At 43.0% G+C, this 17679-nt stretch overlaps 2 protein-coding genes across 2 annotated transcripts in view; both read left to right on the top strand.

The window, feature by feature from the left end:
• Positions 1–1272: 1272 nt before the first annotated feature.
• Positions 1273–2906, top strand: LOC135518528 (complement C1q and tumor necrosis factor-related protein 9A-like). Its single transcript, XM_064943699.1, has 3 exons — positions 1273–1556; positions 1659–1721; positions 1824–2906. The coding sequence occupies exons 1-3, from the start codon at positions 1370–1372 to the stop codon at positions 2594–2596; spliced, it is 1023 nt and encodes a 340-aa protein (XP_064799771.1). The 5' UTR covers positions 1273–1369; the 3' UTR covers positions 2597–2906.
• A 716-nt stretch (positions 2907–3622) lies between these two features.
• LOC135517238 (uncharacterized) overlaps positions 3623–17679 on the top strand; it is a 30183-nt gene continuing 16126 nt past the window's right edge. Inside the window, exon 1 of the mRNA XM_064941358.1 lies at positions 3623–4071. Coding sequence (XP_064797430.1) covers positions 4063–4071 — 9 coding nt within the window. The 5' untranslated portion in view covers positions 3623–4062. The remainder of the gene's footprint in view (positions 4072–17679) is intronic.

Genomic DNA, 17679 nt, shown 5'->3' with positions numbered 1-17679 from the left:
GAGTCCACTAGATCAGAGGCAGTAGGGATGACCAGGGATGTTCTCTTGATAAGTATGTGAATTGGACCATTTTCCTTTCCTGCTATTTATTCTAAATTTAACAAGTACTTTTGGGGACATTATTTTCTTTAGGAATGTAGTGAAGTAAAAGTAAAAGTTGTCCAAAATATCAATACTAAAGTAAAGTACAGATACCCCAAAAAACAAATTAAGTAGTACATTGAGGTATTTTTACTTAAGTACTTTACACCACTGTTAGAGCCATCTTGTATGAAAGTGACACAATTATCATTCTGTTCCTGGCCTGATAATGCTTGAATAGATATTTTTAAATATAATTTGTCATGTTTACATTAAGAATTATGTTTATATCTGAAATCTTGTGTGTAGAGAATATGACAAATACATGGATAAAAAATGATTCTGGGGTTAGGGATGGGTGTGTATGTTCTAGAACACTAACCGGAAAGGTCAGAGTTGATGGCAATGGTGTAATTTATGGGGTCAAGCATTTAACAATATGGCTGATGTTGATGATTACCACACATACGTTAACATTTCCCCATCCTGAGTGTCCCTTGTCTTGTGTTCTGTTGCTAATGATTTCAGTCAATTCCAGGCCCCTTAACCTTTTAGTTTTAAGACTATTCGGGAGGAGTTAGACAGCCACCACACAGGCCAGCATTGAAATTCTCCAAGTGGTGCAGCGATCTTAGGCACTGCATCGCAGTGCTTGAGGCATCACTACAGACCAAGGTTCGATCCCAGGTGGTTTCACAACCCACAGTCGCCGGGAGTCCCATAGGGCGGCACACAATTGGCCCAGCCTCGTACGGATTAGGGGAGGGTTATGGCCTCTGGGGCTTTATTTGGCTCATCGTGCTTTAGCGACTCCTTGTAGCGGGCCGGGCGTCTGCTGATTGCCTTGCTACCATCCCTATGGTAACAGATACTGTATGCTCAGCACAGTCCAAGCTGATCATTACCCTGCCAGAGAATGGGGAATATTCTAGAAGGGGACAGGTGATGTGGAACGGGGAGAGGGCTGGACACAGAATAAGTAACCTAAAATAGCCGTTATCCTTGTCGAACCAATGGGATGCCTGGCTTAGCAGTTGGCATGGTGATGTCACCACCTTTCAAGTCCTTGGAAAGGTTTGTGTGGCCTTCTTCGGTGTCTTGGCTCTACAAACATTCAGCTGTGTTCATTCTCCTGCGCTCAATTTGTATGCATGTGCCTGTGAATGTATGTGTGTGTGAGTGTGCATTGAACTTCATGTGTTGAGCTGGATTAGCCTCTTCTGCATTGTGCATCTAGTGCTGAGAATACTCAACTGGGCTGCTGTGAAGCATTGGCTCTTGAGGGACAATGGTGTGGGTGAAACTCAGAGTCTCTCTCTTGCTCCTTCTGCTGGCTGTGAGATGCGTAGCACTGGAAGAACCCAAGAAGAATGAATGTGTTTGTGGACATCCAGGAATACCAGGAGACCCAGGCCACAATGGAATGCCAGGCCGAGATGGACGAGATGGGTTCAGAGGTGACAAGGGTGATCGAGGTAAAACAAAGGCGCAACCTCCTCAGTTAAACAGGTCTCAATAGAAACCAGCATTTCTGGTCCATGCTAATGAGTTTTTGAAAGTTCTTTATTCATTAAAAGGTGAAATCGGCATCACTGGACCAACTGGACAGAGTGGCCCCAAAGGAGACAAAGGGGAGCTGGGTAATACTGTATTTTATAATCAAAAATACTTTGTACAGTTATCACTACTGGCTTTCTCTGATAAACAATATAGACACAATTCCTTTATCCTTGCATTTGCAGGTACAGCTGGTCTGGCAGGAATAAAGGGCAGACGGGGTGAGAATGGAGAGAAGGGGCCACCAGGGAAGATGGGGCCCCAAGGAGTCTCAGGGCCCATAGGTCTAAAGGGCCAGAAGGGGGAGCTCGGGTTACCAGGAATCCAGGGACCGAAAGGGGATTTGGGACCTCTGGGACCTGAAGGGCAGAAGGGGGAGATCGGGCTTCAGGGGGACAGAGGCATCCAGGGGCCCTTGGGAACTCCAGGCCGACCAGGACCGAAGGGAAACCTCGGCCCCCCAGGGTTCAAAGGCAACATTGGTTACCGCGGAGAGCGAGGGAATCTGGGCGAGACAGGGGAGAAGGGAGAGAAGGGGGACACATTCTTCATCCCAAAAAGCGCATTCTCAGTGGGTCTAACCGAATACACCAAACTCCCACCGGCTAACGCACCGATCAGGTTTGACAAGGTGATTTACAACCAGCAGGACCATTATGACCCACAGACCGGACGGTTCACCTGCGTGGTGGCTGGGGCCTACTACTTTACCTACCACATCACTGTGTTCTCCCGTAATGTAAAAGTAGCATTAGTGAGAAACGGGGTGAAGGTGATCCACACCATGGATAACTACCAGAGCAGTGAGGACCAGGCGGCAGGCGGGACTGTGTTGCACCTGGAGAAAGGGGACAAGGTGTGGCTGCAGGTGGCTGGGGGAGAGCTCTTCAACGGGCTGTTTGCTGATGAAGATGATGATACAACCTTCTCTGGGTTCCTTCTCTTTGGTGCAGAATAGGGGTTAGGTTCACATGGCTCAGTGAAGTAACACTGTTACATATGACGTTAAGATGACTTTAATATGTCGTTCACGTGACGTTAATAGCCTATCGTATACAGTAATTTTAGGCAATGACAAAAAGCATTGTTTAAATGGTTTGTTATCAAATATGAACATAAACGAAACAATTTGTATGTAATATTTTGATGCTGCAACTGATTTCGCCTATCATTTAAGATCATCTCTTTGATAACTCAGCAAACTATGACAGATTTCCTGTGACATGTGTTCTTGTATCTTGTTTGATTTCAATAAACTGTAAACAGTTCACTGTCTTTTAATTTACTCCAATGTACAAAGTAGTCAGGTACACATTTGTGAAGAATATATCAGCTGGTGTAATGTGATATACATTTCTGGGTGCGGGCATGAATAAAAACACTTAGGCATGAGGAAACAGGCTGAGTTTTGCAATACTACAAACAACTGGAAGGTCCTGTACTTTTTCAAAGGCATGCCAAATGTCAGTGCCAGAAATGACGTCCGAAGAGGACACTCGCATTTATAAATCCACGGCTGTTTTTTTTTTTTACAATGGAGAGCAACCTACTATGGGCGTGCTTTACTGCCGTGGTCATGTTTGTTTAACTGTGATTGGCTTTAGGAGGTGTGGTTCTTTTGCGGTCAGACCACCACAAAAATTGAGAAAAACGTAGTTTGAGTGAATTTGGGGTCGTCACTAGTTACCACAACCACAATGTCATAAACCCCGACTATTTTTTACGATTTCTGGTCTGTGTGATTTTAAACCTAACTTTAACCCTAATCACACTGCTAACCATATGCCTAACCATAACCTTAAATTAAGACCAAAAAGCTAATTTTAGATTGTATACATGTTTACGATATAGCCTATTTGACTTAGTGGCTGTGGTAACTAGTGTAAAACCGTGAAGGTCGAACGCAAACTCCACCCCCAAGCAATCACCGCAACAAGTGTACTGATGCTGCTCACCGAAACGACAGCTCGAGCTGCCAATAATCGACCAGCCTCACACACTTGAGTACCAAAGGACTCTGAGTTTGCTAGAACAACTTTAAGTTATTGACTCCCTCTTTTTCCATTTATTCTTTTGAATAACCAACGCCGGATGTTTTCTCGCCCGCAACCATTTACCAAGCCAGTTTTCATTTTTGTAACGTTAAATCTTTTAGAATTTATCGGTTAGCTAGCCAGCTAACTAGCCTACTGTTTGATGTTGCAATTAGTCATTTGTTGCAAGCCAGTTTATCAAACAGCAGCCTGCTACTTCCGACATGTTTTCGTGTGTAATCATCGATTGCTGGACCCAAAAGACATTTGGACCTTCAAGTAGCTTGCTAACTCTTTTAGTAAAGTGTTTATCGATTATGGCTATCTAATCAACAAAAACCGCTACTTCTCTTTTGAGAAATACCGGTGGCACAGAACAACATCAACGACTATGAGAAGGGTAAGTTATTAAGCAAACTTAACCAAATTGCAGATGAATGTAATATCAATTTGTTGCATCATAAACAAATGTATGGCTAATATGAATCTGGCCAACTTTTTTTGTGGATATAAATGTCATTCACAGTCAATATTGATCAAATCCGTTTGGGTTCTAGTATTGATTTGTTCCTTTAACGTTAATTCAAGATGGGGGGGGGGTATTTTAGGTACTCCCCTGGTTGTTATAGTGATGTGAGAGATGCCATTATTTGGGTGCTGTGGGGGTCTCGGTCAACTACAAAGTAAGAGGTTTATGCTGAAACTAAGTTAATTAAATACACAAATAAATAAGCACTTTTTCATCTGGTGTTTTGCTGGCTTATGGGAAAGAACAGGAACATAATCGCCTTCATCTTATTCTCCAGCTCTTTTTTTCAATTTTCAACATTCCCTGTTACTTCCTTTTCAGTATGGATTTATAGCTGTAGTAGATTGTTTTCCAGAGGTATATGTTTTTGTAAGCTTCCGACTAGTACGTGCTCATACACCAGGGAGTTCGAATACCAGACCAGTTCTATCTCTATGGATGGAACGCCAGGCGCAGGGGCACATTCAGGCAAGGGTGCTATACTGTGTCAGGGGAAGCGCTTCATGTCAGCTAGATGTTCTGTTGTTCAGTAGTATATCTGAACATGTCACACAAACTTTGCTATTTAATTCCAGTATTCAAATATACTGAACACAATTATACACGCTACATGCAACAATTTCAGTTCATAAGGAAATCAGTCAATTTAAATGAATAAATGAGGTCCTAATCTATGGATTTCACATGACTGGGCAGGAGCAAAGCCATGGGTGGGCCTGGGAGGGCATAGGCCCACCAGCTGAGGAGCCAGGCCCAGCCAATCAGAATTCGTTTTTTTCCCTACAAAAAGCTTTATTACAGACAAAAATACTCAGCACCTGCCTGACGAGCCCACAGGTGAAGAAGCCAGATGTGGAGGTCCTCTGCTTGCGTGGTTGCACATGGTCTGCGGCTGTGAGGCGGGTTGGATGTGACTTATGGTACAGAAATCAACATGAAATTATCTGGCTACTGCTCTGGTGAACATTCCTGCAGTCAGCATGCTAATTGCACGCTCCCTCAACTTGAGATTTCTGGCGTTGTGACAAAACTGCACATTACAGTGGCCTTTTATTGTCCCCAGCACAAGGTGCACCTGTGTAATTATCATGCTATTTAATCAGCTTCTTGATATGCCACACCTGTCAGTTAGATGGATTATTTTGACAAATGATTAAATGCTAACTAACGGAATGTAAACAAATGTGTGCACAATTTGAGAGAAGTAAGCTTTTTGTGCATATGGGCATTTTCTGGAATCTTGTATTTTAGATCATGAAACATGGGACCAGCATTTTACATGTTGCGTTTATATTTTTGTTCAGTGTATTTTCACTATTCAGTGTATTTTCAGTGTATTTTCACTGGTGTAGGAGACTGTGTCTGTTTCACACAGTATATCCACTCGTCACAGGAGTGGTAGTTACATGGAGTTCTTATGTCTGAACTTTGCCTCATATAAATGTCCTTGTTCTCAGAGAAGCTTATGTCAAAGGTCTATCAGTGGGATTGATTTGATACCCTGCTATAACTGGCTCTCTGTCATCCTGGAAAGAGGTTGCCTGGGCCCCTCAAGGGTTAGTAACTTCACCCCACACTAACTATATGTGCAGTGTCCCAGACCCGTTTTACTGTCTGCTATTTGTATGTGGAATGTTAGTGTCTTGTTAGGTCAGATATTTGTGTGTGTAGCATTCCTACAAGTCCTAGTGTTCATAGTAGCGTCTTGTCCTCTGTTACCTGTGGTTGGTGTTGGGTTTCCCATTCAGGGCTTTCTGACAGACTATATCAGGTGAGTGAATGAATGAGACAGACACTCTACCCAATACCTGGCTTCCCACGATCAAAGGGGGGGTGCGGTCTCTCTGTATGCCCTCTGTCATTGGACAAAAAGAAGGGGAACTGGGCCGTTGTGAGATATTAGACTTCAACAAGCTGGCAACAGGTGCCTAGTTAGGAGGGTGTAATGTTACGAAACATTCAGACAGAACTAGGCTAAAATGTGTACATAAAATAGTAATTGTACTTTGCTTCAGAGAATAGACTATTGTGTCAGCTGCTCTATATAGGACACTTTTATCTGCAACATCCTGAATGTCAAGGAGTAGGCCACTGCTTGTTAGCACACAGGACTCGGCCTGGTGCTCGTCAGACTAGTCACCAGAAATGCCAAACAACTGTGCAATAGGAGATCCTGGTGTGTCTACAGAGATTAGTGAATCTGAACAGCACTAGGTTTAGGATGATTCTGGTGAACAAGCACGCAGACATGGCTGCCAGGTCCCAATCTCTGGAAATCACTTTCTCAGAATGTACATGGGGTTTGGTTCTGTTGCATAGGCTAGGTGAGTTAGACAGTGTAACGGTTAAAAAGACCAGACTATCTGATGGGAGGAAAGTGCATTCTTCTGTCTTCCTCTTTCCCTCCCCAATAGTAGATCAATCTACTATTAACACTGAGCAGGCTCTCTGTGTGAGCTAGAGATTCCATCAGATTCCTTGTATAGATGGCATCCAGCGATAATAGTTAGTATTCAGCTTTATATAGCCTAGTAACACACATGGTTCTAAATTCCATGTGATCTTACATGGATCCACCAATATAATGGAACAATCACATTATCCATTCCAATTATCTGGAGTCTATAGAGTGGGTTTTCAGCAGCTGTAGAGTGGTCGTAAGGCTTCCCTGATTTAAGAGTACTATAATGTATGACTAACTCATAGTGTATGTTGCTGACTAGTAGTCTTAATGGCTGCACTGTAGATGAAACCAGTGCTGCACAGACTGGTATAGCCTGCTTAATCAGATTATTCCTGGGGGAGGAACACACACACAGATGCATGCCGGACGGGGCTTGGTGATAGGAGCCATGTGTGTTTCCTTCAACAGTTCCTCAGAGAAACTCAGCTTCTCTTTGGACCACACACTGGTGAGTTTTACACACACAAAGAGAAGCGCCCTCTGTGTAGTCTCAAGCCCGAAAGTCTTCTACAGGCGTATCAGCGTGGCTAACATGGAAGGTCTTCTACAGGCGTATCAGCCTGACTGACATGGAAGGTCTTCTACATGCGTATCAGCGTGGCTAACATGGAAGGTCTTCTACATGCGTATCAGCGTGGCTAACATGGAAGGTCTTCTACATGCGTATCAGCGTGGCTAACATGGAAGGTCTTCTACATGCGTATCAGCGTGGCTGACATGGAAGGTCTTCTACATGCGTATCAGCGTGGCTGACATGGAAGGTCTTCTACATGCGTGTCAGCCTGGCTGACATGGAAGGTCTCCTACATACGTGTCAGCCTGACTGACTTGGAAGGGATAAACTATTCTCTCATTCTTTCACAATTTCAATAAGTTCTAGTGTGTTAAGTTATTTACCCTGAACGTGTTTGTCTCTCTGTTCAGGATAGCACTCTTAAGCCTGGCTATCTAGATTCGATCACTCCAATAACAACAGACAACCTGAAAACAAGCAGGCTGAGCAGCTTACCATAGAATCATGGCAGTGTTAGTGCTTTTGGGGAGGTTCTGTCTGTTCCATGGCTTAGTTACCAATTTAGAGAACTGCTAGAGAAGTGCCTTTCCCTTCATATTCTCTGTCTAGCCGTCTATTTTAACCATCCGTTTATATTTCTGCCCAATTAGCCATAGCCTGGGGCAAGACAACTCTGCTCTGTGTAGGTGAATTGGGGGCTAGAGTTCACTAATGATTACAGGTTTATGACCCCTTACGTAAGACTGACTTACCAACCCAAAGAGAAGGAAGTTGATGACCAAGAGATGTGCGCCTCCACTCCTTTCCCATATGGCAGGGTTTCCCACTGTGTAGTGCTAGGGTGTGTGTGTGTAGATCTACACAGTGTCTGTGTCTTCTACAGTATGTGTGTATGTTTTTCATTATACTGTGAACCTCCTTAGTATATCTGTGAGTGTAGCCCCAGCCCTCCTCTCTCTGGGAATCTAATCAGAGGTTGGCTCCAGCTGGCAGCCGTGTGGGGGGGCTCCTCTGCTCTCCTCTCTCTGAGCTCTTAATTAACTCTGGGCCTGAGAGCCAGAGCACCATTTTCTCCCAGACTTCACATGCAACCATGCGAGAACACTGACCTGACCTGCATATTTACCTTCCATATTGTTGAAGCTTAATTAACTTATAGTAAAAATCCACCCAAAACCCTTTATTCCTTTAATGTACAGTGTTAAATAACACTGTGAGAACAATATTTTTGGTGAACAAATGTTTCTATTTGTAGTTATAATAAGGTTGGTATCATGGGAAATCGATTGTGGAAATCTGCAGTTCAATTCAACTACATCATCCACAATGCAATGCTCTCTCGATGGGCTGACTGGCTAACAACGGCAGATATACAGTGCATTCGGAAACTATTCAGACCCCTTGACTTTTTCCACATTTTATGTTACAGCCTTATTTTAAAATTGATTAAATAGTTTTCCCCCTCATCAATCTACACACAATACCCCATAATGTTCAAGCAAAAAAACGTTTTTTTTTGTAAATTATTTTTAAAAAGTTTCTTTCATTTGCAAACATATCACATTTACATACGTATTCAGACCTTTTTCTCAGTACTTTGTTGAAACACCTTTGGCAGCTTTTACAGCCTCAAGTCTTCTTTGGGTATGACGCTACAAGCTTGGCACACCTGTATTTGGAGTTTCTCAACATTCTTTGCAGATCCCTCCAAGCTCTGTCAAGTTGGATGGGGAGCGTCGATACACAGTTATTTTCAGGTCTCTCCAGAGATGTTCGATCGGGTTCAAGTCCGGGCTCTGGCTGGGCCACTCAAGGACATTCAGAGACTTGTCCCAAAGCCTCCCTGACCAAGGCCCTTTTCCCCCGTTTGGCCGGGCCGCCAGCTTCTAAGAAGAGTCTTGGTGGTTCCAAACTTCTTCATTTAAGAATGATGGACGCCACTGTGTTCTTGGACCTTCAGTGCTGAATACATTTTTTGGTATCCTTCCCCATATCTGTGCCTCGACACAATCCTGTCTCGGAGCTCTACAGACAATTTGTTCGACCTCATGGCTTGGTTTTTGCTCTAACATGCACTGTCAACTTTGGGACCTTTTTTATATAGACAGGTGTATGCCTTTCCAAATCATGACAAATCAATTGAATTTACCACAGATGGACTCCAATCAAGTTGAAGAAACATCTCAAGGATGATCAATGGAAACAGAATGCACCTGAGTCCAATTTTGAGTCTCATAGCAAAGGGTCTGAATACTTGTGTAAATAAGGCATTTCTGTTTTTATTTTTAACAAATTTGCAAAAATGTCTAAACCTGTTTTCGCTTTGTCATTATGGGGTATTGTGTGTAGATATATATTTTAGAATAAGGCTGTAACGTAACAAAAAGGGGAATGGGTCTGATTAGTTTCCGAATGCACTGTACTTTTGAGGAGATGGGAAACGTTGCCCATGCTACATCAATTGGCCGCGCGGTGCATTCTGAACAATTCTGGGTCAAGGAGTGAATGGAGTCCTTGGCGCTAGCTCAAAAACCCAACATTAGCACATTGTTTTCAACAAGAAGTACAACACTGAAAATCTTTTCCGAGATGTGAGATAATTAATTTGCTATCTGTAGGTTCGTATAGCTTTGGAATCGTGACACTGCGTACTTTCGAGGATAATAGGCACGTTTCTTGACTGTGAGAAGGGTTAGCATGACACAACGTGATTGGTTAATGTCATATGTTCCTTCATTCATTCCTATCTCCTTTCAATAATATCTCTGGCAACTGCACCATGCAATGCACCTCGCACTAAAGAGGCAGACAAATAGGAAAAATACCCTCCTGTTAAATGACACATTTCTCAAGGTAGGAATATCGCAAAAATATGATCAATGGCTCATTCAAGAGAAGACATCCACCTGAGTTATGACATTGGCCAGTATTGAAATCTGACATGTATGATAGACTTTTTTGCGATCTAAAAGTTGTAGTCCCATTAACTTCCAGTGTAGTGATAGCGACTTTATCACAGTGTTATGTAATACCTACCGGATTTCTGCCTGCTTGAATGCCGGTACACATGAAAACATGAAATGACCCAGGGAATCGATGGAACATAACTCAGAGATGCACAAAGACAATATAAGATTCAAAATGGGTGAACCTTTTATGTAGACCTACATAGTGCTGTAGTATGATTGACGTAAGAGGGTGGCTAGTACAGTAGGAGGTTCCACTGTCTTATGCAGCTTATTGTTCTGGCCAAGGTAAAACTACACACACTCATTTTGTTGATCACTAGATTTGAAGTATTGGCAGGCAGAAACTCCAAATCTTTTGAAACAGAAACCTGTGCTCTATCCTGCCAAGTGTAGCAGGTCCCAACTGGGTTGTGAATGTTGGTGCTAGGCATAGGGGTAGTGTGCATTGTGCAAGATCAGATGCGTTTGAGATAATATATTGACTTAAGGACCACCTTAGTGTGCCTGTTCAGTGCTAGAGAATTCTCTTTCATTCACCAACCTTGTGTCTTACTGGAGTACCTAGAAGCCTTCAAGGGTGGTAGGCAAGGCTAGTACGAGTAGAGTAGGAATGGTGAAAGTGCTTTTCTTTTGTTTACAGTAGTGGTCAGAGTGAGTGAGGGGAGCGAGGTTGGTGAACTGTCAACAGAGAAGGTGTAGCATTGAGATAATCCATATGGTGGAAGAGAATGCTAACAGCACGTAATCTAACTCTCACTCACTGGAGCTAGAGATGGAGTGGAAAAGCCAGACACAGGCAGTCTAATCTATGATAGACAAGTTAGGTCCTCCATGTAGTATGAACTTTCGCCATTAAGTGAAGTGTGTATTTGATTAAAAGGTCTATAGCAGAGCCACTGTGTGATCAGTTGGGTCTGTGTGAAACTACTCAGATCTCAGGATGGAGAAGCAGAGATCACTCCCTCTCACCTCTCTCTGTCTGCCAAATCTGGAGAAAATGGGCAATTTGTTGCATTAATCACAATGGATTAGTGATTCTCATTGCTTAGTCATGCTCACAAAACCCCTCATCAAAGACTGGCCTGCATTAATCGCTGCCCTACACACACACACACGCACTTACACTGAGGCCCACTGCTCCTTGGCCGTAGAAAATATACACCGCCAAGGAGAAATGTACACTGAACTAAAATATAAACGTGACATGCAACAGTTTCTAAGATTTTACTAAGTTACAGTTCATATAAGGAATTCAGTCAATTTAAGTAAATACATTTAAGCCCTCATCTATGGATTTCAAATGACTGGGAATAGAGATATGCATCTGTTGGTCACAGATACATCACATGTTTTTAAAGGTAGGGGCTTGGATCAGAAAACCAGTCAGTATCTGGTGTGACCACCATTTGCCTCATGCAGCATGACATGTCTCCTTCGCATAGATCAGGCTGTTGATTGTGGTCTGGAGAAATTAACCATGTCGCGGACATTGCAAAGAAACTACTTCTTTGCGCGCTTTGAGAACAATACAGTGCCACCGACACGGCCCACTACCAAAGACTGTGGGCTCTCCTTCTGTGGCCGACGTGAGTAAAACATTTAAACGTGTTAACCCTTGCAAGGCTGCCGGCCCAGACTGCTGTCCCCACATGCTTCAAGATGGTCACCATTGTTCCTGTTCTCAAGAAATCTAAGGTAACTGAACTGTCTATCGTCCCTTAACACTCACTTCTGCCATGATGAAGTGCTTTGAGAGACTAGTCAAGGATCATATCACGTCCACCTTATGTTACCCTAGACCCAGTCCAATTTGCTTACCGCCTCAATAGGTCCACAGACGATGCAATCGCATGCACACTGCCCTATCCCATCTGGACAAGAGGAATACCTATGTATAAAGATGTTCATTGACTACAGCTCAGCATTCAACACCATAGTACCCTCAACTCATCATTAAGCTTAAGACCCTGGGTCTCGAACCTGCCCTGTGCAACAGGGTCTTTGACTTCCTGACGGGCCGTCCCCAGGTGGTGATGTTAGGAAACATCTCCACTCCGCTGATCCTCAACACAGGGGCCCCACAAGGATGCTTTCTCAGCCCTCTCCTGTACTCCCTGTTCACCCACGACTGTGTGGCCATGCACGCCTCCAACTCAATCATCAAGTTTGCAGATGACACTACAGTGGTAGGCTTGATTACCAACAACGACGAGACAGCCTACAGGGAGGAGGTGAGGTGTCAGGAAAATAACCTCTCACTCAATGTCACCAAAAGAGATGATCGTTGACTTCAGGAAACAGCAGAGGGAGAACTCCCTTATCCACATCGACGGGACAGCAGTGAAGGTGGAAAGTTTTAAGTTCCTCGGGGTACATATCACCGACAAACTGAAATGGTCCAAGCACACAGTGTGGTGAAGAAGGTGCAAATGTGCCTCTTCAACCTGAAAAGGGGGTGAAAAAATGTCTTGTCACCTGAAAACCCTCACTAACTTTTACAGGTGCACAATTGAGAACCTCCTGTCAGGCTGTATCACTGCTTGGTACGGCAACTGCACCGCCCACAACCACAAGGCTCTCCAGAGGGTGGTGCGGTCTGCACAACACATCACCCCCCCCCCCGGGGGCAAACTACCTGCCCTCCAGGACACCTACAACAGCCGATGTCACTGGAAGGCCAAAAAGATCATCAAGGACAATAACCATCCTTCCATCCAGAAGGCGAGGTCAGTACAGGTGCATCAAAGCTGGGACATAGAAGCTGTTTTTCAATCTCTATTTCAAGGCCATCGGATTGTTAAACAGCCACCACAAGCACAGCGGCTGCCTACCTACTGACTTGATATCATTGGCCACTTTAATAAATGGAACACTAGTCACTTTAACAATGCCACTTTAAGAATGTTTACATATCTTCTGTTACTCATCTCATATGTACAGTTGAAGTTGGAAGTTTACATATATTTAAACTCAGTTTTTCACAATTCTTAACATTTAATCATGCAAAAAATCCCTGTCTTAGTTGTTTTAGGATCACCACTTTTTGAAATGTCAGAATAATAGTAGAGATTTATTTCAGCATTTCTTTCTTTCATCACATTCCCAGTGGGTCAGAAGTTTACATACACTCAATTTGTGTTTGGTAGCATTGCGTTTTAAATTGTTTAACTTGGGTCAAATGTTTCGGGTAGCCTTCCACAAGCTTTCCACAATAAGTTGGGTGAATTTTGTCCCATTTCCTCCTGACAGAGCTGGTGTAACTGAGTCAGGTTTGTAGGCCTCCTTGCTCGCACACGCTTTTTCAATTCTGCCCACAAATTTTCTATGGTATTGAGGTCAGGGCTTTGTGATGGCCACTCCAATACCTTGACTTTGTTGTCCTTAAGCCATTTTCCCACAACTTATACTTGGGGTCATTGTTCATTTGGAAGACCCATTTGCGACCAAGCTTTAACTTCCTGACTGATGTCTTGAGATGTCGCTTCAATATATCCACAATTTTCCTACCTCATGATGCCATCTATTTTGTGAAGTGCACCAATCTTTGTCCCCATGTGCAGTTGCAAACCATAGTCTGGTTCTTTTATGGTGGTTTTGGAGCAGTGGCTTCTTCCTTTCTGAGCGACCTTTCAGGTTATGTCGATATAGGACTCGTTTTACTGTGGATATAGATACTTTTGTACCTGTTTCCTCCAGCATCTTCACAAGGTCCTTTGCTGTTGTTCTGGGATTGATTTGCACTTTTCGTACAAAAGTATGTTCATCTCTAGGAGACAGAACGCGCCTCCTTCCTGAGCGTAATGATGGCTGCGTGGTCCCATGGTGTTTATAATTGCGTACTATTGTTTGTACAGATAAACGTGGTATCTTCAGGTGTTTGGAAATTGCTCCCAAGGATGAACCATCCATTTTTTTCTGAGGTCTTGGCTGATTTTCTTTTGATTTTCCCATGATGTCAAGCAAAGAGGCACTGAGTTTGAAGGTAGGCCTTGAAATACATCCACATCTCCAATTGACTCGAATTATGTCAATTAGCCTATCAGAAGCTTCTAAAGCAATGACATAGCTGTTTAAAGGCACAGTCAACTTAGTGTATGTAAACTTCAGAACCACTGGAGTTGTGAACAAGTGAAATAATCTCTCTGTAAACAATTGTTGGAAAAATGACTTGTTATGCACAAAGTAGATGTCCTAACCGACTTGCCAAAACTATAGTTTGTTATCGAGACATTTGTGGAGTGGTGGAAAAACAAATTTTAATAACTCCATCCGAAGTGTATGTAAACTTCAACTATATATACTGTATCCTTCACTATCTATTGCATCTTAGCCACTGTCACTGCTCATCCATATATTTTATACTTATATATTCTCATCCCATTACTTTACTAAATTGTGTGTATTAGGTTGTGTTGTGTAATTTGTTAGATACTGCTGCGCTGTTGGATCTAAGAAGCATATGCAGATCACTACCTTCGCAATAACATTTGCTAACCATGTGTATGTGACCAATAGAAAGTTGTCCCACTCCTCTTCAATGGCTTTGTGAAGTTGCTGGATATTGGCGGGAACTGGAACACACTGTCGTACATGTAGATCCAGAGCATCTCAAACGAGCTTAATGGGTGACATGTCTGAGTATACAGACTATGAACAGGGACATGTTCAGCTTCCAGGAATTGTGTACAGATCCTTGCGACATGGGGCCGTGCATTATCATGCTGAAACATTAGGTGATGGTGGCGGATGAATGGCACGACAGTGGGCCTCAGGATCTCATCACTTGTGCTCATTGTCCGTAGCTTATGCCTGACCATACCATAACCCCACCACCACCATGGGGCACTCTGATCACAATGTTGACATCAGCAAACCGCTCACCCACACGATGACATGCACACTGTCTGCCATCTGCCTGGTACAGTTGAAACCGGGATTCACTTCTCCAGCGTGGCAGGTGAGTATTTGCCAACTGAAGTCGGTTACGATGCCACACTGCAGTCAGGTCAAGACCCTGGTGAGGATGATGAGCTTCCCTGAGACAGACCGTCTCAGACAGTTTGCAGAAATGATTTGGTTGAGCAAACGCACAGTTTCGCCAGTTGTCCGGGTGTCTGGTCTCAGACAATCCCGCAAGTGAAGAAGCCGGCTGTGGAGGTCCTGAGCTGGTGTGGTTCCACGTGGTTGTGAGGCCGATTGGACATAATGCCAAATTCTCTAAAACAATGTTGGAAGCGGTTTACGGTAGATAAATGAACATTGAATAATCTCGGCAACAGCTCTGGTGGACATTCCTGTAGTCAGCATGCCAATTGCACGCTCCCTCAACTTGAGACATCTGTGGCGTTGTGTGACACAAGGGCACATTTTAGTGGCCTTTAATTGTCCATAAGCATAAAGTACAACTGTGTAATGATCATTCTGTTTAGTCAGCTTCTTGATATGCCACCTCAGGTGGATGGTTTATCTTGGCAAAGGAGAAATGCTCGCTAACAGGGATGTAAACACATTTGTGCACAACATTTGAGAGTAATAAGCTCTCTGTGCGTATGGAACGTTTCTGGGATCTTTTATTTCAGCTCATGAAACATGGGACCAACACTTTGTTTAATTTATATTTTTGTTCAGTGTAGATAGGATAGCTGTCAGGGAGAGAGACTACCAGATACCCTCTCTTTCTCGCTCTCATTCTTTCACTCACACACTCAAAGCTCAGAAACACATGCTGTTAACAAAAGAGCAATCTTTTTCTTGCACTCACATATATACAAAGACTTATGTTACTATACTAAGTCAGCAATAATACTGTACTCCACTCAAGATATATTTTATTCATACTTCACAGCAACATACTCATTTGCAGACTCATAAATGAATAATGTTATTGGCTAAACATTATACTGGTAGTGGCACCCATTCATTTGTAGTAAACAAATAATTAGGCCTACTTTACTTTTCTGCATTACTCGTAGTGTTTCCTTGAATTACATTCTGAATCCGAATTGTGTTTTTTATGTCCGTCTAGCTGCTTCTGGTGTAAATCACTTCCTGAAAGGCCTTTTTCAAGTTAACAGTGTACCCCTCACTTGTGTGCCACCTTCAGGGCTGTGTGTATGGTAGCAGGCAGTCTAGTGTTAAAGATAAAGGCAACTCTGGCTATTTTGTACTAGTGTGCTTTAAGGATATGCTAAATAAACCGTTGGATAGGCTAAATAGGATAGACTAAATAAACCACTGGATAGGCTATCCTATTTAGCCTTTCCTACTTAGCCTATTAGGCTAAATAAACTGCTGGATAGGCTAAATAAACTGCTAAATAGGATAGGCTAAATAAACTGCTGGATAGGCTAAATAGAATAGGTGAAATAGCCTACTTAGCCTATCCAGCAGTTTAAATAAACTACTAAATAGGGTAGGCTAAATACACTGCTGGATAGGCTAAATAGAATAGGCTTAAAAGGATAAGCTAAATATACTGCTGGGCTGGCTAAATAGGATAGGCTAAATCAACTGCTGGCTAGGCTAAATAGGCTAAATAACCCGCTGGATAGGATAAATAAACCGCTCTTATTTGCACAGGTTCCCTGTGTTTTTATAATGTTAATGAAGGGTATTAAAACATTGAAATCAAAGGGCCTTTTAAACAACCAAGGACACTGTAGTAAGAAGAGTAATATAAAGTGTTATATGTTATAAAACAAAACTCTCCTTCCAGACTCACATTAAGCTTCTCCAATCCAAAATTAAATCTAGAATCGGCTTCCTATTTCACAACAAAGCATCCTTCGCTGCCAAAAATACCCTCGTAAAACTGACTTCGGCGATGTCATTTACAAAATAGCCTCCAACGCTCAACTCGGCAAACTGGATGTAGTCTATCACAGTGCCATCCGTTTGGTCACCAAAGCCTCATATACTACCCACCACTGTGACCTATATGCTCTCGTTGCCTGGTCCTTGCTTCATATTCGTCGCCAAACCCACTGGCTCCAGGTCATCTATAAGTCTTTGCTAGGTAAAGCTCCGCCTTATCTCAGCTCACCGGTCACCATAGCAACACCCACCCATAGCACGTGCTCCAGCAGGTATATTTCACTGGTCATCCCCAAAGCCAACATCTTTCCTTCCAGTTCTCTGCTGTCAATGACTGGAACAAATTGCAAAAATCACTGAAGCTGGAGACTAACTTTAAGCATCAGCTGTCAGAGCAGATTACTGATTATTGCACCTGTACACAGCCCATCTGTAAATAGCCCACCCAACTACCTCATCCCCATACTGTTAATTTTTGCTCCTTTGCACCCCAGTATGTCTACTTGCACATTCATCTTCTGCACATCTATCACTCCAGTGTTTAATAGCTAAATTGTAATTATTTTGCCACTATGGCCAATTTATTGCCTTTCCTCCCTAATCTTACTATATTTGCACACACTGTATATAGACTTTTCTATTGTGTTATTGACTGTACATTTGTTTATCCAATGTGTAACTCTGTTTTTTGTCGCACTGCTTTGCTTTATCTTGGCCAG

The sequence above is a fragment of the Oncorhynchus masou genome, chromosome 28, assembly GCF_036934945.1.
Source record: "Oncorhynchus masou masou isolate Uvic2021 chromosome 28, UVic_Omas_1.1, whole genome shotgun sequence".
Classification (NCBI taxonomy): domain Eukaryota; kingdom Metazoa; phylum Chordata; class Actinopteri; order Salmoniformes; family Salmonidae; genus Oncorhynchus; species Oncorhynchus masou.
The sequence above is the reverse complement of the archived record's forward strand: the minus strand, read 5'-3'. Positions and strand labels throughout refer to the sequence as shown.

Bases quoted from the DNA above. Each gene is read 5' to 3' on its own strand.
- LOC135518528 (XM_064943699.1), top strand. From the start codon at position 1,370: ATGGTGTGGGTGAAACTCAGAGTCTCTCTCTTGCTCCTTCTGCTGGCT. The intron at 1,557-1,658 runs GTAAAACAAAGG...ATTCATTAAAAG, and splicing joins AGGTGACAAGGGTGATCGAG to GTGAAATCGGCATCACTGGA. The intron at 1,722-1,823 runs GTAATACTGTAT...TTGCATTTGCAG, and splicing joins AGGAGACAAAGGGGAGCTGG to GTACAGCTGGTCTGGCAGGA.